This window comes from Monopterus albus, unplaced genomic scaffold (genome assembly GCF_001952655.1).
Source record: "Monopterus albus unplaced genomic scaffold, M_albus_1.0 scaffold18.1, whole genome shotgun sequence".
Lineage (NCBI taxonomy): Eukaryota > Metazoa > Chordata > Actinopteri > Synbranchiformes > Synbranchidae > Monopterus > Monopterus albus.
The window spans coordinates 4576059-4598974 of record NW_018127898.1 but is presented as its reverse complement, the minus strand read 5'-3'; the positions used below and the strand labels follow the sequence as shown (position 1 = coordinate 4598974).

General features: G+C 40.5%; 1 protein-coding gene across 5 annotated transcripts in view; it reads right to left on the bottom strand.

The window, feature by feature from the left end:
• The window catches only part of celf4 (CUGBP, Elav-like family member 4), an 84853-nt gene that overhangs the window by 11197 nt on the left and 50740 nt on the right, over positions 1-22916 (bottom strand). For all 5 annotated transcript variants that reach the window (XM_020592597.1, XM_020592599.1, XM_020592598.1 and 2 more), the window contains 5 exons: positions 9986-10034; positions 2647-2775; positions 1659-1738; positions 1178-1318; positions 654-792 (listed from right to left, as the gene is read on the bottom strand). In XM_020592597.1, the coding sequence (XP_020448253.1) occupies positions 654-792; positions 1178-1318; positions 1659-1738; positions 2647-2775; positions 9986-10034 (538 nt within the window). The remainder of the gene's footprint in view (positions 1-653; positions 793-1177; positions 1319-1658; positions 1739-2646; positions 2776-9985; positions 10035-22916) is intronic.

Sequence of the window (22916 nt, the reverse complement as noted above, 5' to 3'; positions counted from 1 at the left end):
TTTCCTTGCTGTTACTGTATTCTTCCACTGAAATTCTGGTGTAAGGACTTAAAGCAGCACACGGTTTTTTACTCATTATTACATACATACATTTCTAGGTTAGGTTTTTCTCTACCTAATTTTAATGACTGATTTACTTTAATCTAGTGAGTGAAAAAGATGTTTTCTTTACAGCCAGTTGTCTGATTCAGGTGTACAGTATATCGTGTGCAGGGGGTGAATTTGCACCATATGCCTTATCAGATACACCAGATGAACAGCTTTGCCACTTTATAGTAAATCTGATTATTTAAAATTTGAACTATTGTTTGAGCACAGGAAAAAAAAAGGATTTCTAATTATCTCAAATTCAGAATTCCTAGTGTATAAGTGCAGCTCTGTTGTGCACACTACTGGGGCTCATTTGTAAAACGCATTGGCATTGTGATCCACTGTGTGCCCTATTGCCCGACCAGTAATCTGGGATGGCAAAATGAATGTAAACTAATGGCTGTGTGGGAGGTAGGAAATTGCATTCTACAAATGTATATTATACCTCAGAAAACAGTCCATAATCTACTGTATGTGTGCAGTGTAATAGATGCCATTTCCATAGTGCATGGAAATACATAAAAATCCAGTAAGTTCCTTTAACCTGTGGTCACCGCTGTTACCTGATGTAGGGGTCAGCGGTGCTCCTGGGAGGCCATTGATGGTTGCCATGTGCTGCATCTGTGCAGCAGCGAAGGCTGCCATTGGACTGAGGTAGCCTCCCTGGCCTACAGATGCCATCAGTGCCGCCTGCTGCTGCACCTGCACGGTGGAGGAGAGGGGATTGTAAGAAAGGTTGTGAGTAATGAAAGAGGGAGAGAGATTTAGAGGTTACTGAATTCAGAATTAGGGAAAAAGGGAGGAGAGAGAGCAGTAAAGGAAAATGAAGTAAAACACAGAGTCGGAGACTATTAGATAGAAATGAGGCACTGAATCTTATGAAATGTTATTTTGTTCCAAACCAACAACAACAGAGACATTTTACATCATATCCTGGGGGGTTAAAAAAAATCCTAATCATTGAAGGGAGTCAATCATTTTTTACTATTTCTTTTTCTATGTAAGCCAGGCTTGAGCACTGTTTATTCTCCATGGTTTGCTGAATAAATAACTGTGGTTAAAAAAGGCATTTTGCAGGGTGCCTTGCCTGAGCGTAGGCTCCGTAGGCTCCAAACTGCAGGGCCATAGGGTTGAAGATGCCCATCTGACCAGCCATCTGCTGCATACGGCGGATGGTGCGCTCCTTATCCGTGTCGGCGAACTTCACCACCAGGCTGGATGAGGCACCCTGTTCACCCACCCATCCACCCACCCACACACACACACACACACCAGGCAGTACATGTTAGTGTGTACTGACACATGACACAAGCTCGTATCCGCACTTGTGCACGCATACATGTCCTATCCCATATCTCCTCCAAAAGCAATGACTTTCAAATTGTAAGTGACACCCACTGCTCTGAAATAGTTAGGATGGGTGATATCCAAAGGACACATTTCCTTGCTGGGATTAATAAAGTATAACTTAACATTAAGAAAACAATTAAGCGCTATGTGACTGTCTCCTGTGTGACCCACCTCCTTCACATAAATCTGCACCACACACACAGTAACCGTGTACTCACAGGCATCGTCTGGCTGCCGTGTAGTGCACTGATGGCTGCCTGAGCTTCAGCATGAGAGGAGTATTTTACAAATGCACAGCCTGAAAAGACAGAAGGAGAGAGAGGGTAGAACATGAGTAAGGGGACAAGGACACAGAGAGGACAAAATAAAGTATATTAGACAGAATCACAACAAAACAAAAAAGTAAAATAAAAAGGCTGTTTCCTGCAGCAACACAGGAACAATCATTTAGTTAACAAAGCCCTTTTTGCTGAGGAGGGTTGCATCAGTGTTGATCAACGCTCAATAAGCAGGCTAAACGTGCCACTCCGACACCATTAACAACTTTGGGATCCTCTGATGGGGTTTAAAATGCCACAGCATTCTGGTGTCGCTTACTATTGACAAGCCCCGTTGATGAATTTGAATGATCAAGTTCCCAGTAATTATTGAGCTAAAGCCCACTTAGCCGAGTAAGCTGGCTGATGAGGCCTTGTTAATGGAGCTTCACGGAGGAATCAGCGTGATCAAGCCCACTGTAATCATCAGGCTTAGTTATCATCGGGCCTCATTGATTGGCTGCTAAGCCCACTGATGAAGTCCAGGCACTGAACTTTTGTAGCGCTCTGACAACATTTTGAAAGGACATTTCTTTGGCATGACATGAAGCCCGGTGGTTAATAAGGAGGTTGACTTAATTTTTTTTTTCTCATTATCAGAACATTGTATGTTGACTCAAAAGGTTAATGGGGTTCATCTGTAAAGAGCTGGGGGGTTATATCTCTCAACCCTGTAGGCAAAGCTTTCTGATGGCATTTAGTGTTGAAATTTTCTGAATCTACAGTATTATTATGTAACCACTCCTCTGACGATTGTGAAATCATTCAACGTGGAATGTTTACAGAGAACTTTGCAAAGTCACCAACTTTGAAAGGCCAAATCATTTCTGTGCAGTAGCCTGTGGAAAAAAATTTGCTTGCTCAAAGTCATAAGCAGCTACAAACTCACCTTTGCTGTTTCCGTCGGGACCTCTGAGGATGGTGCACTCCTCAATGCTGCCAAAGGACTCGAAAAGGCGTCGCACATCATCTTCTGACTGTTGCTTGTTGAGCATGCCCACAAAGAGCTTTCTGTCTTCTGAAAGGTAAAGGTCAAGATCAGAAGATCAGGGTTGCTTTTTAATATTCTACATCAAGACACACTATGTTGCTCATCCTTAGATGCAAAAACCATCAGGGAGTGTTGTGATACTAGAAAACAACTTCCACAGTAAAAGTAATGCAAGATGACATGTTGTTCACTCATTTATTTACTGTATGCTACAAGCAAATCTTTAGAATTTATTCAAGCAGCTCTTACCAGTGAAATATTAGTCACTTAACATTAACCTTCCCCATCTGCTGTTTGTTGCTGGGCAGGTATGTAGGTTCAACATGGGTTGATGGGACAGCTTCAGACAGTAAAGCTGCAGGTCATGGAATCAAAACAAACAGCCAAAATAGCTGAGGGAAACTGTAGTGTTGGGTGATAATTCTCTGTGGGTTTGCCACTACAAGAGGCTCCTTTCACATTGCAAATAATCATTGGATTGATTTCTTATTAAAAAAGGTTAGTGCAGCTTCATAATTTACTTGAGGTTACTGAGTATTTGTTCATATCATATTCATATCACAGCAGCTCCATTTGAAAAAAAGGCGATCAACAATAACAAAGTTCATTACGAGTCACAGATATCAAACACTGATATCTGTATTACATACAGGCCCAACACGTGGAATTTGAAATGTGTTACTTGTGTTCCTTGTGTAGTATAATTTGTATTTGCTGGTATATATTTTACTCAAAACTGAGGTACAGAGCAGTTTTCGCATAGCTGGTGTGGAATGTATTAGTATTATCCTCCTGTGTTTCTGTTACAAGATGAATTTCTGATTAAGGCAGCCAAAATGCAACTTTTCTGCAGCCCTGGTCCGTAGGGAATACCCTCAGCACGATGTGTGGTCACAGCGAGGCAAAGTTTGCCCAATGGCAGCAGCACAGTCCTCACTCACATCATATCCAGTAGTTGACCAGTGAATGTATATTTATAACCAAGCGTCTAATCCCTTTGTGACAAAAAATATTGTTACCTCAGTCAATCGAACTGGACTATCAGCTTGTTTCAGCTTACAATTGTAGAGTAGCTCCACATTTTAGATAAGAGGTTAATATGATACTCTGCTCTTCTTGAGTGTACAGTGAGGGAATGTTGTGGTTATTCAATTATTCCTGGACTTCATCTTTAGCCTCTTGCTCTGCACCATCTGATCTCTCTGCCTATAATAATGCCATGCAACAAACAAGTACTGTTAAGGAATTCTCTTTTGGTTTCAGGACCTGCTTTACCATTAAGTCAGTAAAGCACTTTTTGTGGCAAACTCTACATGGGACCTAGAAAATATTTCTACTCATTCATATAATAGCAACTAGCCATACCTGTAATTTCACCACTACACCAGGCTTTGTGCACAATAATATTGAGTATTTTTTCCCTTTTTGTAGAGAGTGGCGGATCCAAGATAGGGTAGTGTGATCTTAATAAGTGAAACATACTCCTAGTGATTTCAGTGTTAAGACTATAATATATCCAATCTGAAATTGAGAGAAGAATAAAATACTCTGGTGAGATTACTAGTTAGAGAGGTCAATCCCACTCAAAACCTTTTAGAAGCTAATCTCTCTTCATTGCTGCCAGTGCCGTTCAATGAGTCTGGGTCACAGGAGGCCTCGACAGCACCTCTCCACATTGAGACACGTTTTGGAGCATGTTTCTACAACTAAAATAATTGGAACAAAAAGTTACATGCTGTAGATTTAAGTGCAAGTTCCACAATCTTTTCAGGGGGCTTCATTTAAATAAACACACTGCAACCACCATTTGCATATAGCAACTGCTGTCCTCCTCTAGAGGAACTTTTAACCTGATCCAAATTTGTTTTTTTTTACACTTTCATATAATCAGATACAAATTCTTCTTGAGGAAGACTGAGGTCCGGCATCAGTTCATTAGTGTCAACACCTGACTGTGTGATTGACTCATTGAATTGTAAGGCAGACGGTAGAAGTGTGTTAGTGCCCGAGAGCAGCAGATGTGTCAGTGTGCAGGACCTTCTGTTTTTATGCTACACAGAACCTGAGCTTTGTGGAAATGGATGTATATGTTGGGAAATTAATGAGCCTAAGTGCAATTGCCTCTGAATGTGCGCTGCAAGTTACCGTGTGTGTAGCTGTGCACTTGCTTGGTATTACTCACATTGTGAGGAAGGAACCTGTTTACTCGCTCATACTGTGGAGACCTGACCTTCCTTGTGTGGACCAGATGCTGGTCTCCGTCGTGTAAAGCATTACGTTTCAGAGTGACCACTTAGTTTAAGGTGAGGGTTAGGGTTAGGCAGCTAGTGCTTACTGTTAAGGGTTAGGGTAAATCTCTAGGAAATGAATGTAAGTCAGTGTAAAGTCTTCACGAGGAATGTATGCATGTGTGCGTGCGTGCATGCTCCATACCCCACTGCCTGTGCCTAACAGTGTGTCCTTGCTGAGTCAATAAGACTGCGCTCTCCGATCTGTGCTGAGGGCTTGCACTTGGGTCATGAAGGGGGAGAGGTTTGGATTGGGTGGGGTGGAAAGGGGAATGCTTATAAGAGTTGCGTGCACATCAGGGATGGAGGACGCACAAAAATCTTGATGTGTTTGTGCCCCCACCCCCAATTCTCAAACACTTACATATTCACAGTATACACCTCACTAGTAACCAAAGCCTGCAGTTCCCCAGGGAAGACACACATTAAACATTACATCGTTCTTGGGAAAAGCCTGTTAACAGACACACACATACAATATGCACACACACTCATACTCAGCTAGAGAGCAAATCAATACACACCAGAGTTTCAACAATGGCGTAAAGCTCCCTCTCACACACAGACAGCATATGACAAAGGCTCTCTGATTTCCTTCTACTGGAATATTTTGTAGGCAGGGACATTTCCAAGAATCATAAAACATATTAATTTCTCATTTCAAAATCTCATACCTTTCACTGCATTTTAACAGTAATTTTCATTATAGCATTATCAGTTGCACTTCTAACAGCATTCCTTCCTTCCTAACATTATTGATTTGACAGTGGGAGAAAGTAAGTTGTGGAGAGCAGGGCATGTTGTCACACGTTTCAGTTTTTCTCACAGTGAATGCAAACGATATATTATAATGCTAAAAATGTTGGACTAATCAAAAGATCTTGTTCTCGGGCACATTTTTCCTATTCATTAGAATGTCCTGTAATATTTCTGTGCAAAGTTATAAGCCATTAAGAGTGTGCACTTGTGACAGCTTGCCCCATAGCGGGGTAGATTGTCACACAATGGATAAGTTGTCACACTGGATTATCAAACAAGTAATAACGCAATTAGTTGTGAGTGTAGAATAATTTTTATTTCACAGGCAAAACTGAACTTAATACCTTAAGTGAACATATTATTAGGCCCAACCAACCATTTCAAACAACATATAGCAAATAATGCCCCTCAGTAAAAATAATGCTGGAAGACCATAGATTTGTCTTAGTAGACTAATCAGAATCATTCTTCAAGCCACAGTTCTGGTAAACATGAATTGACTCTCCTAAGGTACACGCTGCATGGGCCCATTTGTTGCATCTCACATACTGAACCCAGCCTGCTTTGGCTGACTATTTGAAAATGGTTTCACACAGACGAGGCAGATAAACTCCTCCTCATCAGCTGAAGAGTCCTCTGTAATGTTTTTTCCTCATCTTTGTCGCCAACTTTTTCTTTTGTAAACTTGACTTGGACAACTGTAGCATTTCTTTCACTGGTGTCTCTGTCCAAATTGCCATTTCACAACATTTTCTTCCTCTGTGAACTGCGGGGCAGCTTTTGGATATGACCGGATGTCCTTTGGAGATGGTAACGTGGACTTAGTATGGCAGAGCAATGGTAAGAGGGCTGAATGAACAGAACTGTACAGTGGGGCAAAAAAGTATTTAGTCCACCACCAATTGTGCAAGTTCTCCCACTTAAAAAGATGAGAGAGGCCTGTAATTTACATCATAGGTATACTTCAACTATGAGAGACAGAATGAGAAAATACTTATTTTCCACCATAATTTGCAAATAAATTCTTTAAAAATCAGACAATGTGATTTTCTGGATTTTTTTTCTCATTCTGTCTCTCATAGTTGAAGTATACCTATGATGTAAATGACAGGCCTCTCTCATCTTTTTAAGTGGGAGAACTTGCACAATTGGTGGCTGACTAAATACTTTTTTGCCCCACTGTATGTATATGCATGTATTGAAGCACTTGGGGCCTAGCAGGAGAGAGGGGTTTAGCTTGAGAGTAGTGGGACCAGGGCGGAGAATGGTGGTTGTCACATGTGACAACTTGTCCCCAGTTCACTGAGACAACGTGCCCCAAAGTTACATGTATGCTAGTTCAAGCTAAGATTGTAGTTAAAACATTAAATCACACACTACTGTAAACCCTAATCATAGATACTCATACTGAAACCTGCATTAACCAAGATTTACCACAAATGTGGATAAATCAAGTAAAAAATTGTCTAGAAGTGTTTTCTCCCTGTTGCACTAACCCCCAACCCCACTCTGCTATTTTCAGGCCTTGTGTTTATTTCTACCCTTCTCTGGACAGTGTTGTTAAAATCCACACCAAGCTTCTTCCACGCCCCTGCTGATCTGAGGTTATAAGATATGTTTTTCTAACAAGTATGGCTCATTTCTAATACAGACTGTGATTTATTGAATTATTCTGGCTGTAATTTGGAGTCACTCCAAATGACTACAACATTAGTGTTTTGTTGTGCAATTAGCAGAAACCAGAGCTTTTTCCTGGCTTTGCAAATGAAGACATTTTCCTCATTTTTGCTCGGTTTTGGTCTAGTTTATGTCGGACATAACACTGCAGTCCATGTAGCATTTTAGTGAGAAGTTATTAAAATTCACGCCATCAACACAACTAGAAATGTGGGGAGTTGTTCAAATGTCAAATGTAACATGTAATTTCTCTTGTTTCACATACAACTCATGGTTATGCGTGTGTCAAGTATGTAACACTGAATGCGATGCAATAGTGCCTGGAAGATTGGTACTGGGGAAAAAACATTCCTTTGTATAATTTGCTTGTGTTACTGCAGATACCTCCACTACAAACAACGATAGACATACGTATGCATATCGCTACATTGTAAACCTCTTTAGTTGACATTGTGTCACTGCAATGCCACCTTCAAACCATGGCCTCTATAGTCTCTATATTCTGTATACGTTAGTTCTGGAGCCTAATATTACTGCTGTGCTACCTGATTGTCATAACTGTCTCTGGCTGTCTTGACAACATATGATCTAGTTTCACAGACAGGGCAGGAGGAGCAAAGTTAGGGGAGAAGTTATTTAATGCAGCTTTAAAAATGTTTTAGAACATAAAATTGGATTCCATATTTTTTACTTTGCAAGGGGGAAAATGGAAAAATTGTGCTCACCCTAGCACAGAGTGACTTTGACTAAACATAAACAGGATGCTAACTCAGGAGTGTATGTCACACAATAAGGCTATTTGATTTTTGAGATAGCGCCCCTAGTTTTGGAAAAATGAACTGTGTGACAACTTACCCATGTGACTTTTTGTCCCACTCTCCTCTACCTTTACCAAAGTGCTGTACATAAGTACAATTCTGTCGTACTTGTACTTGAATATTTTCATTTAATGTTTTTTATATACTTTTATTCACTACATTTCAGAGAAGCATGTACTTTCAACTCTATTACTTAATAGACAGACACAATTACTACTTTTCAGATTAAGATTTCATATTTAAACACAAAGGACAGGCTTCTACAGTGCAGTGCATTTATAAAGAATGAACCAATAGCTGTGAGCCTGTTTGGTTACAGAGAGCAGTGTCTAAATGGGGGCCCTTGTCACGTTCCAGATGTCTGTGAGTTCTTCACACTCAAGAATAGTTTTCCCACTAAACCCCTGAGATGGTTTCACCTAAATAATTGTTTGAGGCCCAGCAATGTTAAATTATGAATGATTTCACACAACAAAGAAAAGATGAATGAAACGTCCCAAGACAAAAACAAACAGAACTTTTCTTTTACATCCATCCTACCTCATTAATCATTATCCTTCTGAACCCTTTTCAGGAGACTTTTTTTTGCAGAGCAAGAACTTTAAGTATTTATAACTGAATATACTGATGTTATGATGTTAAATTTGATGATGATGATGTTATTTGATACTTTTATCTTTGCTTTAATGCCTGTGTAAAAAAATCTAAGAAATGCACAAATGTAGAAATATGCACCATTATAATCTTGGAGAAATAGACGTGGAGAACAGCGGAGAAGAATAGGGCTGAGGACATAGGTATGGGCATCCTGCACTGCCCTCACATTACTTCCTCACACTCGGAGCTTGCTTCTGTTTTCTCCCACTCCATCAATCATACTCAGAGCACCACCAAACTAAATGGAAGACGATGTTACACAATCTCTCTTCCTTTCCTGAAAGTCTTTTTTTCTTTACGGGCTCACACCTCTCCCTCGGTCCTTCTGCTTTTCCTTGCTTATCAACCTTCAGCTCCCTGCACACTCTATTTCTTCTCCCCCTCCTCTCTTTTTCCCTCTTTCTTGAAGCTGAAAAATCACTCTGGTGCCAATTATAGCAACCACTGCAAAGTTTGAAATTCTCCAGCCAAAAATGGTCAAACTGCATCAATCTTGTCTCGTACAGTCCATTGATTGATGTCAGGAGCAGGTTGCTACATGTCTAGACATGGAAAATGTGCTTTAAGTCATCTTAGCTGTCAATACAGCACTTCACGCACAAAATGCCAGACTTGTCGTTGACTTTCGCTCACAGAGATTTCATTTGGTTCATATGAACTTGTGACATTAGTCAAATAGGATTTGCTTTGTTGCAGAGAGTGTTATTAAAGGTGTTTGACAAAAGAAGCGACCTGCTTTCCCCTCAGGCCTGACAAGATGCATCCTGTGTATGTGTATGAGCGTGCATGTACATGCATCAGTGCATATGATGAAACTCTAAGAAAGGGGCTAGAGGCCGCACTGGCCAGGAAGAGTGCTGTTTACATAATGTGTTCTGAATACTGGGGGGGTCCGGCCGGGCTGTGCTGTCAGCCAGCGTCGAGGTACAGGGCATCGTTTAATGGGACAGATAATGGTGAGGCTGATACATGTAGGCAGTATGTTTGTAGGGCTAGAAGAAAGGTAGAAAAGAAGGGGAGAGGAAGGGCTTATAGTACCTCCTCGACTCTCACTGTCTGCTGGCTTCACCTGGATCGGTCTGTTCATCTGTGTCAGAGAGAGAAAGAGAAGCAAAGACAGGATGCATAATAGAATTAGAAGCAAACAAGAGACAAAGAAAGCAGTTAGCATCATGTGCTCATGTAATGGCACACACTTTCGCCCCCCTCTCCAAATAACTTTTAGAATCACTCAGCCAAATTACTGGTAAAGTGTATTGAAAATCTACAAAGCTGTAGCGCTTATAGCCATTGGGGAAATAGTTGGTTGGGAATATGGGTTGGAAATAATATTTGATCTGAGATGAAAGAAGAGCAAAGGGTTGGAAAGAGGGATAAGCAGAGGGATGAAGCGAATGATAGAATGAGGGATGCAGGGGAGAGTGAAGGGGTAACTCTGGGTCAGCAGAGCTACAGCACTGTGACGATGTATCATCTTCTGTGGCTGCTTCTGGATACCATCCTATAACATGGTTTATGTGGACTTTGTGTGAGCAGATATATAGTTGTGGATGTATGTACACACATACGGGAAAGCCAACACGTACACACAGTATAAACACAGTATCTCGTGTGAGTTTTCCAAGTCCTAAGCCTCGCTAAAATGTTCTTGCACAATCTTCTCTTAGCCTCACACACAACATTCTTCATAAAAGTACACATACACACACACGCAGTCTGTCCCCCAGTGAGACCTTTCCACAGTGTGTCTGCTGAGGCCCTCCTTTCATTTCACTCCTGCCTGTCAAACGTTCCCTCTCCGCCTCGCCACCCTGCTAAACGCTCACCGCCAATCAATTTTTAATAATGCCAATCGCCACGCTGCCAGAAGGAATGGAAGGAAAGGACGGAGGTGGAGGAGAGGAGAAAGCTGAGGATGCAAGTGGAGGAAGGAAAGGTCAAGGTTCTGTGTGATGCAGCATTACTGTTTTGCTAAATATCATCAGACCTTTTCTGTTGAGTTTGCTGATACAGTCATCATCTTGATGAACCTGTGAGCTTTCAGATGATTCACCAAAGGTAAAAACCTCTGAACATGGACGCACAATGTCATGATGCAAGCACAGTTAATGCTCAAACCTTCACCTTTTTAGTCCATTTCTGCTGCTAATATTAAATCACATCACTCTCCATATCAGTTATTTAAAATGGAATTACCCATTCCTTCATCTCTGTCATCTCTTCCTTCGCTTTGACAGCCAAGAAAACCATACTAATGTTTTTAATGTGCTGTGATGCATTATTAATCAGACTGGCTGTTGATATGGAAAAAACAAGGAGAGGAGGAAAAGAAAAGGGGGAGTCAAAGCGAGTTTAAAAAAGTGAACAAGAGCAAGAAAAATATGTAAAAAGTAATGTTTAAAGAAGAGAAATGAATTGAAAACTAATAAAAGGGGTTGTTTGAGAAGAAAGAAGAGAGGAGAGACAGAATGAGGAAAAGAGTACGTGGGGGAGATGAGGACATAGATCAGAGTGTGGGACGAGGGCAGCCCAGTGCTCCTAGGGGGCCTATAAGCCTGCATACATATAAGCACTTTTACCATGACCCATACAAATGATCTGGCCTCAACCTGACCTAATTGTGTTCCACCTCCACTGGTTTTATATGCAAGCACCAGTATTAACCTGCACAGTGTAAGGACGCACTGGCCTTCTTAGGTTTTGTTTAATATTTCTGCTTAAATTGACTGAGATTTTAGAGATTGCACAAAAATTATTTGCATGTCAAAGGGCACTGAACCAAAACTTAAAAAAAACAAAAAACAAACTCAAATACCTCTCCCGCCTAAAATCTCAAAACAATATAATGGCATTGCACTCTGCATATGGTAATACACCCCTCTATGATCTATGGTGCACATGACATGTGTCATCTTTTTGATGTAACTGCTTTTTATATAGCAAATCTTACAAGGGATGGCTGAAATGAGATGTAAATACGGTATGAGGAAAACATAAAAAACCTTCCCCTGCTCTCCCATAAAAGCTAGACTATATCCTCCCTCCAGCAAAAATAAAAATTACAATACCAGACCCCCTTTTTTTGCCCTTCCCCGATCATTTTCATACCATCCCTTGTAATAAAGCTTCTTCTCAGTTATGAGGCAAATTTTTATTAAAACTGTAATTTTTGATTTAGTTTTAATATCATTCCTAAAATATAGAATACAATGAACTAACTTCACAGATCAGTGAATCCTTTAATTTGTCATTGCTAGTTGAACAGCAACAAGCAAAATGTCTGCTCATACATTTTTTTTTGGATATAGCTCAAAATGACAGTAAATGGTTAAACCATTATTTTCCCCTGTCACTGAGAGCTGAGTGCTGTTTCATGGTCTCTCTTTCAGTGGTTTCCGTTGTACTGGTCCCATAAACTGCTTCAAGGTCAGTTTAATCATGCTGCTCATAACGGGGTGAGTTAGGGCCAGCCCACTGTACAACCGATCCCGAAGCAGTTGTTAAACCCAGACGTTGACTAGTAGGGATCGCCCCCCAGGATGTATGTGGTGGTCTTAGCCAAAGCCAGATGGCAGCATTGAGCAGCAGAAGCAACACATCACATAGAAAATACAACAAGCTGTCTTTAGCTTAATGCCAGTATGAAAAGAAAAAGCCATCTACATTTATGCATAAAGGCGCGGCGATGCAGACACAAATGCAAACACAAGTGCACACACAAATAGTCACAAGTGGGTGATATGCACGCTTATACACAGAATCACAAATAGGCCAAGGGTGCATGGAAATATACAAAGGAGTACAAAGAAGCACACGCTGACAATAGATATGTAAATGTATCCTTGTGAGTCAACACGTGCAGTAAATTGGTGCATCTCTCAGCATGCACCTAATTCCTCACATATAGTGTGTTTTTCTCTTCAGCCTTGTAAATGCAATCTCCTGTTCATTCATGCGTTTGACTTTAAAAACACTAGCGAGTGCACACATGGACACACAGACATGCACGTACAGCCTAAGCTCCATTGTTGCTGAAAGTCCAACTCAGCAGCCTTGTGTTAGAGTGGCCTTGGTGTACCACATGATCGACAGCTCAAACAGAACTGCGGCTACACAACTGCACACGCACACCTATACACACACACCATACACACCTCTGTTGATTATGTAACTCAATGACAGCGCTCTCTGCCTCAGTGCTACCATAGATTCCCTGCTAACTAGAATCTGAGGGAGTACATGGCCTGCATGCAGCCTGTGCTGGACCAAGCTGGTGAGTCATTCTTCTGAATCGGTCTAGTACGGCCTCAGTGTCTAGTGAGGCCCACAAGATTATAGCTCAAAACAGTTTGGGACAAAAGTTTTTGCTCTATCGGATTCTACCCTGAAATGGGACACAATTGAATTCCTTCATCTGAGTTTTGCTGCTTACTGTATTGATTTCACTGTGTGCAAACCACAAAAACGAGGTTACAAAAACAATGTTACAATGACAACTCTATGGGATTTATATCCACTGAATTTCTGGGTAGCACCTTGTTATGTCACTTGTGCTTCAACTACAGTTTATTACAAGTTGCTCAATACAGTGCAAGGGCCGGCATCCTAAACAATGCTCAAACAAATACGTGCACACACAGCTACAGTAATACGCAATACTCAGATGGACACCGGAGTACACAGCCGCTCACTGTGAAGAAGAATACTGAAAGTATGCTTTACGAAACTCGGGAGAGGAGGTAGATTTTCTCATTTTCACCCTTGTCTGGCAGATGTGTTTTTCAGAGAGAGGGAGTGGAGCGGTGCAGGCTAGGTCATTTCATTATCACAGTGAGAAAGCACTCCATGAAACTCTCCCAGGGAAGCAAGGAAGGCTGCCTTCATAATATTCCTCCTCTACTATTGTCAAAACTTGCTCTGTTTTACATTCTGCAGCTGAAGGCTCTTTTTTCTTTTCATTCCAGTCCCTTTCATTCTGTCTCTGTCCCGTTTGTAGTGTTTAGGTGTGTTTGGGTTTTTGTGCTCTCTATGGTACTTACTGATTCTTAAGTACGTTGTATATAAAATCAATTGTCTGAAAGGGAGCTGTTCCAGATGTTGAGATTCTCTGCAGGAGCAATACCACTGGGGCTAAGTGTAACCAAATGCCCATATTCATACCGTCAAATGAACCATTGGCGCTCGACCTGGATCTGCCTTCCAAAGTATCTCAGCATGTACAACACTCATCTTGGGATGGAAACATGCCAATGGCAACATTAGCTGAACAAATGTGGTTATAACCCTGAAACGCTTTTGGGAAACTGGGCCCTTGTAAGGAGAGAACAAAAAACACAGTGACACGATTAGCTGAAAAACAAACTAGAAACATTTAGCAGGTTTGTAAAAGGTTTCACCAGTGGCCACAAGGAGGACAACACATTTTAAAAGTACAGATTTTAATTAAATTCCAACAGAATACCCCTGTATTTCCATTACAGCTGCTACAGTACATGTAAAATTTTCATTTTATTGACTTTTGTAACCTTGCACAAGTAATATTTTACGACATCAGTTTTAAAAGGGCAACTCACACTCATCCAATATAAGTTGCTGGGGGCGAGGAGGACAAATTTCATTGTCTGGGCTCATATGCAGCGATGCTCTTGTGTTTTGTATGTAACATTAAGGTTGGGAATTTCAAATTTGCTATCGACATGCTAGCTCATGTCCTATTCAGGGGTGTTGAATAGGACATGAGGTGCAGTTAAAAATATGTTATGTATGTACTGCAGCTTTTAATATATGTGTGACAAAAAGTGTTTTTAGTCCTGAATATTTTGGTCACAACTAAATTAAGATAGTGGAGCAGCATTTTTTAAAATTTATTAGGTTTGAACTATGTTATGCTGTTGATGTGCTACATTTTGTGCAGTGATGACTGAGCCTCAAAAACTTGTATTTACAGGCAAACACTTTGACTGAAGTTACTATCAGATCAAACTAGTAAAGTATGTTAGCTCTGAGAAGTAGAATGTCAACAGCAAGTGAAACATTTTATTTCACTTTTCAGCCAACAGAAATCAGCCAAATCATTGTGTGGTGGCAAACTACACTGTGCTTATTAGAAGACTGCATGATTATATCCTCAGCTAAGCTAACTTAAAGCGCACCATCTGGACTTCTTGTTTTTCTCCAATAATGTTATAATTCCAAGCTAAAATGAATCAAATGAGACCATCTTCAGTTTTTAAGTAACTGAATTTGACTCAGTGCTCACCCTGGTAAAGTTGGACCCTGTTTCTGCACATTTGTTTGTCATATAGGTAAATAACAAACTTTGTAAAACGTTATCTACAATACATTCTTAGTTAGTGTTTTATTAGTTATATAGTATATGATCTATCTCATTTTCTGTAGTTCTTCCTGATCTTCAAACTCATGTTATCATTTATTGCCTCTTATTCTATTCACTGTTTTTTTTTGATCATCTGTTTCATTACATTTGTCAGTTAAAATTCTGTGCTGAAGTGCACTCAAAAACAGCACCTGTGTCATTTACACATATGCAAGCAAACAACAACTGCAATTGCCCCTAAAATACCCAGAATACTATGCAGTGTTTGAAGAAGTACTCAGGTTGTTTACTTAAATAAAAGTGACAATACCACAGTGTAAAAATACTCAGTTACAAACAAAAGTCCTGCATTCACAATGCTACTTAAGTAAAAGTGTTAGCATCAAAATATACTTTGATGTATATATATACTAAACTGGTAAAGCTGGAGCTAAGTTTATTAGCTTATATATTTATAATTTGAAGGATGTTACATACTTCTAAGCAGCTTGTGGATTTCTCACTGAGGATCAATAAGGTTCAGTGATTAGACTGTATTGTGTTTAATTAATCTGACTCTGCAAATAACATTTATCAAATACATGTAGTGAAGTAAAAAGTACAATATTTGGCTCTGAAATGTAGTAAAGTTGAAGTATGAAGCAGTAGAAAATGAAAATACTTAAGTATAGTACAGATACCTCAAAACTGTGCTGAAGTACAGTACCTGAGTAAATGTACTTTGTCACTCTCCACTGCTGATACTATGTGATGTCCAAAGCCCTGTTCGGCAATAATTTTGTGGTTAGTCTGTAGCAGTGTTGCTAAAGGCTTGAAAGTTGATGAATGGTTAAATCCCACTTGGATTCCCATCAGGTTTAATCTCCACTAATATCTACACATCTCAGGGGGTATTTCTGCTCTTTCCTTCCCCTGTAGTTCTTCATCCTGACATGTGGCCAAACACTAGGCCTGTCCTGTAATGTTAAAGTGAAACATATTGTGGAGAGATCAACGTGTCTGTATGTGAGGGTAAAAAGGACTCTATGGCAAAACATCCCAATTGCTTTCCTTTTTCTGCATTCTTTTCTCCTTTATCCCTTCTCATCTTTACAGACAAAAGGAGATAGGCAATTTGTTTCTCGTCAGATCAAGAATGAGGAGAGTACTTCCTGACAACGGGACTGCCTGGCTCAGTTGTTTGGGCTGGGACTGAGTGGCATGCTGCAGTCAGGCTGAGTGGACGGGAGCGAAATAAAAACTAAGGGATGAAAAAAAAAGTGTCCAGATGAAATATGAATTGGCACATGCTGTGCTTTTTTTGGCTGTTACTCCGCAGCACTGGGGTGGCTAGTAGAACAACAGTGTGGCTGCAGTGTGCATTATGGCAAATGAGAGCCCTGGCCCTCATTGATCAGCATTTTTTTATGTTCAGAATGTTGCAAGCTGATGAGGCACTGCAGCAAAACCTGCTCTGAACAGTAACATGCATGCAAATGCTTTAAAGACTTGTTACACACTCATTTACTGCTGCAGTGGATTTGATGGCAGAAGTTTAACGGCACTTGAACATAGTGACTGATTTGAATGGTAGACCTTTCAAACTATGATCTCTCACCAAACGCATGCTAAAGCAATTTAATATTAAGCTTTTTCTCTATCGTATCCCCGCAGTCCCTCTCAGAGCAACCGTGTGGATGAAAAACTCCATCTTTCTTGTGCCTGTTTCTAAATGCTGCCGTGCGCTCTTTGGTGCTGCTGTCCGTCGAAATCAACACATCTCTGCAAAGGCATATAAAAGCAAAACAAAACAAAACACACAGAGATCACTCTCTGTCTGACCCCCCAGATCATCTCTGATCCCTTCATCAACATGGCAGTTACATGCCTGTCAAGCATACACAGAACATGAAAACAGAGGATGACAGGACATGCACTCACACACACATCCAAATCATCCTTGAGCAAGGAAGATCATTCTTGACTTGACAAGAGTTTGTGTAACAAAATAATATCAGCTCAAAAACAAACTTAGTATTTTTTTTCTGAACCTATATCTGCAGATTCAGCTTGCCTTTTTCTCCCTGATCTAATTCCTTTTGCACACTAACTAGCTCTGAAAATACTTTCTTCAACTTTCTGAAGGCCAGAAAAACTAGTTACAAAACAGAGACATTTTAAAAGCTGCAAGTTATCACACACCCCCACTCCTCCTCCACTATTTTTCTCTTTTGCCTAGAGTTGGTTGAGAACAGCAATGGCTTTCTCACATCCATTGTTTGATCCATTTCACACCAGCCCACCTCTTCTTTATCTCCTCCTGTTTTCTCCTTCTTTCCCTGGCAAGCGGCCTGAACGCTCGCGGTAGTGGGACGGCTTTCAACCAGTTTTGAATGAGAGGTTAAAATGCAAATGTAGTGGTCTCTCTGTTTTCTTTTCTATTCTTATTCCACATCTTATTATTTTCCCTTGTTCTTCTCTGATATGGATTTGTTGTCGGTGCGAGTAATTGAGTGCGAGTGTGAAAGCTATTTTTTCCACAGTAAGTTAATGCATAAAACAGTGCGTTCCCCTTGTTTCTGTCCATCTATTTAGTGCTGTGCATAAGAATCGGTGTGGAGTATAGGGGGCTTATACATCCCGTGGACACTTTAATAGGAACTGGCTGTTGTGAGTTCTGTTGTCACACTGTACGTGGATAGAAAAAACACGTCCTCTGCAACCCTAAATGAGTTTGCCCTGTCAAAACCTATTAGAACTTCACACTTGCACATGAAGTGCACTTGTACATATACATTCCACACAAAGCTAACATGCAAATGTGGACACTAATGCACACACAATCACAATTAATACATTGATGCATATACAGTACACCCACCATGATGGATTTTCTATTTAGAGCATGTATGAATGATTAAATTTGTTGCTTTTGACACAAAACACCACGTCTGACTCTGAAAAGCTTTTGTAAGCCCTGAACACAGATTGATTATCACACCACAGCTTGATCTATCACAAAAAGAGGCTCTGCTAATGGAGGACTGTGCCAGTGAGAAACAAATAGGCTGCAAAGCACAAACACGCACAAACAACACAACCCCTTGCGATAGTTACATAATTAGACGTACAGCACCTTGGCAATCAACAACTCTGAGGTTGCTATGGGGACTATAGCTTTGACTATAAAAAGAAAGGATCTATATGTGGAGGCGGTTGAGGGTGGAGGTGCGGAGCGAGGCAGCAAAAGAAAGAAAGAGGAGAACACAGAATGAAAAACTGTGAGAAAATCGGTGCGAGAGAAGTGAAGGTGTCGCTGAGGGGCTGAGTAGCTCTCAGATTGTGTGTGAGTGTCTGTGTGCACAGTGCACCTGCATATCCGTGATTAGAAGTGTTCAAACCTTGTTCGTGTGTATATATTTTCCTGTGTATGCAAGCCAGCAAGAAGAGAAGAAAATGACAAGGACAAAATGTGATAGAGTTGGTTAGTAAGTGAGAGGAAGAGAAAGAAAAGGAAGAAAACTAACTGGAGAAAGTGTAGAGGACAATTTCGACCTCTCTCTCCCTCTAAGCTTACTGCATCACCTGGGCTTTGCAGCATATAGTAAAGATTAGGCCAGACGAGAAAGCCATAAATTCTACTTCTCTCTTTCCAGAGGTGAACATAAATCATGGCTGGTACTGGCGTGCCGTCACCGGGTTTTTGCTTTTGACTTATCTAATGAATAAAAAAAAAGAAAGAAAGAAAAACTCTTAAGAAGCTGACTTCTTTCACTTCCACCCTCCTGCAACTTTTGTCCTGTCCTCCAGCCATCACAGAGGCACAGAGAAGATGAGTGGATTTCCCATAATTGCTACGAGAGTATTCATGAGCTGCATATTGCTGGTTGGTGTGTGTGAGAAAAAGAGAGAGAGCTGACTTGAAAGGACTGTGCATATGAAGATACTTTACAGCATATGCAAATGTAAAATAGCAGGATGGCCAAGCACACTATGAATATGCTCGGTAGGGAAATACAAATACACACAAAACTGCGCCCGTGCACGGCCCCGCACTTTCTTGCACAAGCGTGCATACACACAAACACACTCTTGTCTCTGTCTCATGAGGTTAGGGGGCGAAGAGATGGTGCTGTAATGAGTTGTCCCTCACAATAGCTTGCCATGTTACTGGAAAGAGACAGGGAGAGACAAACAAAAATCTAAATGTAAATATATACAGAAGAAAGAGTAGAGCAATTGACAAGCTACACAGGTACATTACAACAAAAAAATGTATGTTCACACATTTTTTTGCCGTTGTTTTGACTCTTGATAACGGGGTCCAGAGAGGACAAAGCTAAAAAACACATCATATTTTAATGTGAAGGAAGGATAAGAAAGAATAAGCAGAAACAATTTCTGTTCCCTGTAATTATCTTGTTACACAACAATCATAAAACAGTGACTTTATTGACATTTTATGTTATATAGCAGCATAGCAAATGCTATTTGTAGAACCTGAGAGCTGCAACCAAATTATTCATTTATTTGTTTGACAACAAAAAAATATAAGTGAGAACAAACTGTGAATCTGGCTGTGTTAAAACACCACAGAGACCGAGACAGAACAGAACAGAGATTTAAAGGAATAGCTAATAGCAACCAGTGGACACCTCAGGAAGTCCCTGCTCCCAGCAAAGTAATAGTCCAGCACCTATCAGCTTGATGTTAGGGCTAGCTTTGCGTTTCCAGTCTTTATGCCAAGCTAAGCTAACTATCTGCTGGTGGCAGCTCTATAACAGATTGGAAAGTGGTGTCGATCTTCTCATTCAGTGCTTGGGAAGACAGCAAATAAGAGATAGCAAAATGCTCCACAGCTGGAGCACTTGGAACACACTCTTAACATATTCACCTGACCACACAATGTGTTGCATATGATGTTGTACTTTATTCTGACAAAAGTTGCCTTTTTTTCTGTTTGACTATGTGGAGCCTTCTGTACTGGTGCTTTTTGCATCCACTGTTAGTAGAGAGACATTTTTTTGTAGGCCAACCTGGAAGTTAGTATCACCCTGGTTCCCTCAACAAAGAGCCAGTGGGATTTTTTCCATAGACTTTGGGATTATTGCAGAAAATAAGATCTGTGAAGAACAGTTTATGACACTTACATGTTTTGTTCAGAAAGATAATCTTCACACATGAGCATCGCGTTTATGGTTTTTGAAGCCCAAATGCAATCAGCAGACAAAAATAGCTATTGTTAGGCTATAAACTAACTACACCACGGTCCCATGATTTCATCGTCACCGCTACGGCTTCCAACTTGAAATTTGATTTAGCACATGTACCTATTCTACAAAATCCATTTGTCTTAGTGTGACCTGATCTAGCTTATGATCATGGCTGTGTCAGTTAGTTAGAATAGTTTGCAAGATCGAGAGTTTAAACCTAATGAGGCAGTTAAGGTGGACCGAGTAGATGAGTCTTTGTGGTCGGCGTGATGACACTTAATACCCCGGACAGCCTTTGTAGTCTCATCTAGCCACTTGTTAGCAACCACCATTTTTAAGACACGTAAACAGATTAAAAATCATGAATGGGGTATTTACTGATGTATTTTATGTCATAGAACAAAATTTGAAAATGTATCGGCCTTGTGTTAACCACAGACCTTATTTTGTCTAACCAAAAAGCCACTGAGTTCCGGATAAGGGAACCAGAAGTGCAAAAATGCCAACTTAGTTCTGGGTTTTAGGACTCACTATTACAGCACTCTGTTGGTCTGTAAAGTGCTTTAGTGTGAACAGTTTGTGTAAAGAAAGGAAGGCAGGAGGGATGTAAAGGGAGATAGATAGAGATGCACTGAGGATGTGAGAGAGAAGGAAGCAGGTAGCTGTCATGCATAGCTGTACTGTCCAACTAAAACTTTACATGCCTTTTATACAGTTCATAACCTCTATACTCCTCTGCCCTCTCCAAACTCTGCTCCTTCCTGAAATGACAGGATGGGATCAAGACAGATAGATGAGAGATCAACTCTTTGCTCTTTTTCTCACATGCACATTCACTTCTTCTCTCGCCTGCATATTTCCATAAAAAAAAACCTTAATTCCTCACTCTCAAACTGATTAAATATAGAAAAGGCAGAAAAAGAGGAAGAGGAGAGAAAGTGATGAGTGTCAGAAACAGAGGAACAGAGCAGATTGAGGGAAAAGAGGAGAATTAAGAGTGGAGGAGGAGTAAGAACGAAGTGATAGAGTCAAATCTGTCTGTTAGGCTCCGCCAAAGAAACAACAGGGAGTTTTTCAGTAAGACAGCTCTACTGGCTCCCAGCTAGAGCCCAGGTGGGCAATGTGAATGTTCTCACTCCCACACACTTAAGAGTCAAAAATATGCACATGCATGTGATTGAATGCAGTACACACGCACGCACATGTGAGCACTGATGTTTGCATGTACTGTACCAGCCTGCCTACACACATACTGTATACACAGTGTCAACAACAAACACACTCTGGGCAGACAGGAAGAATCTTTGTCAACCGTCAAGGATGCAGCAGCCAAAATGTCAACCTGTCTCTCATCTGTGCCTTTCATTACACCCATTCATTCCTATGTTCACACTGACGGCTTCAGCTATTCAGTGGCCTGTAATAATGTCAGATATGCTTGCTTCCTCTGCTATGCCACATGAAGAGACTGAAAAGGAAGGCACATTGAGTGGTGACCATGAAAGTGAATGTAGCATTGAAAATGAAATTAAACTTTGGTTAACACAGTCCCTCAGTATTTTCTCATTTGACTTCACAGTGTAGGTAGATCGTATGTCTGGCTCTTTATATTTGTCTTTCTTCATTAACATCTGTTTTGTCAGCTCTGTTTTGTTCCTCCTGCAAAAATTAAGGCTTAGCTAAGGATAAGAGTAGGAGAGTTGAGAAACTGAGAGAGATTGTTTTTTTTTAAGTAACAGGAACAGAGCAACACCAAGTTGGTTCCAGCGGGGAGGTGAGAGAGAGGGGAATACAATTTCATTATTAATGGGGGGAAAGTTCTTTCAAATTGCACCTATAAAGTAACTCCAGCTGCCTTTCCTTTTGAACAAAGGGAGACTGGGACAGGAGAAGGAGGTGAATGAAGAAGTAGCGAGGAGTCAGGAGGAGATTGACAGGATAATTTTGTCATAGAGAGGTTTTCCCATAGTCTGGTTTATTTTTGATAGTAGTGTATTGTCTAGCATACATCTAATATACAGTCAAACCTGCAGGGTCAAAGTGGTCTTGCTGTTTGAAGGCATCATACATGTATGTAGATAATGAAGGTTTAAAGCGTATGTAACTTTTAAAAGTAGAAATGACACATTCATATTCTGACAAATGACAAACTGAATTGAGAAGCATTAAAATACTGTATATTTTTGCTCAGGTACATACACTGAACGGTCTTGCTGCTACAGCCTTACTTGCTCTTACTAACTTAAGGTTGGACAATGCCAACAAATCCTAGCAAACCTTAGCTAGATGTTGCTGTACAGCCAGTACTAAATTAACTACTGAATTTGTTTGCTGAATTTCTTGCTGGTGTATGTGTTTACTTCTTTTACTTTTGTGATAACATAAAAGTATTAATTTGGGACATATTAAAATATAACACAAGGAGTACAAGTAAAGGAAC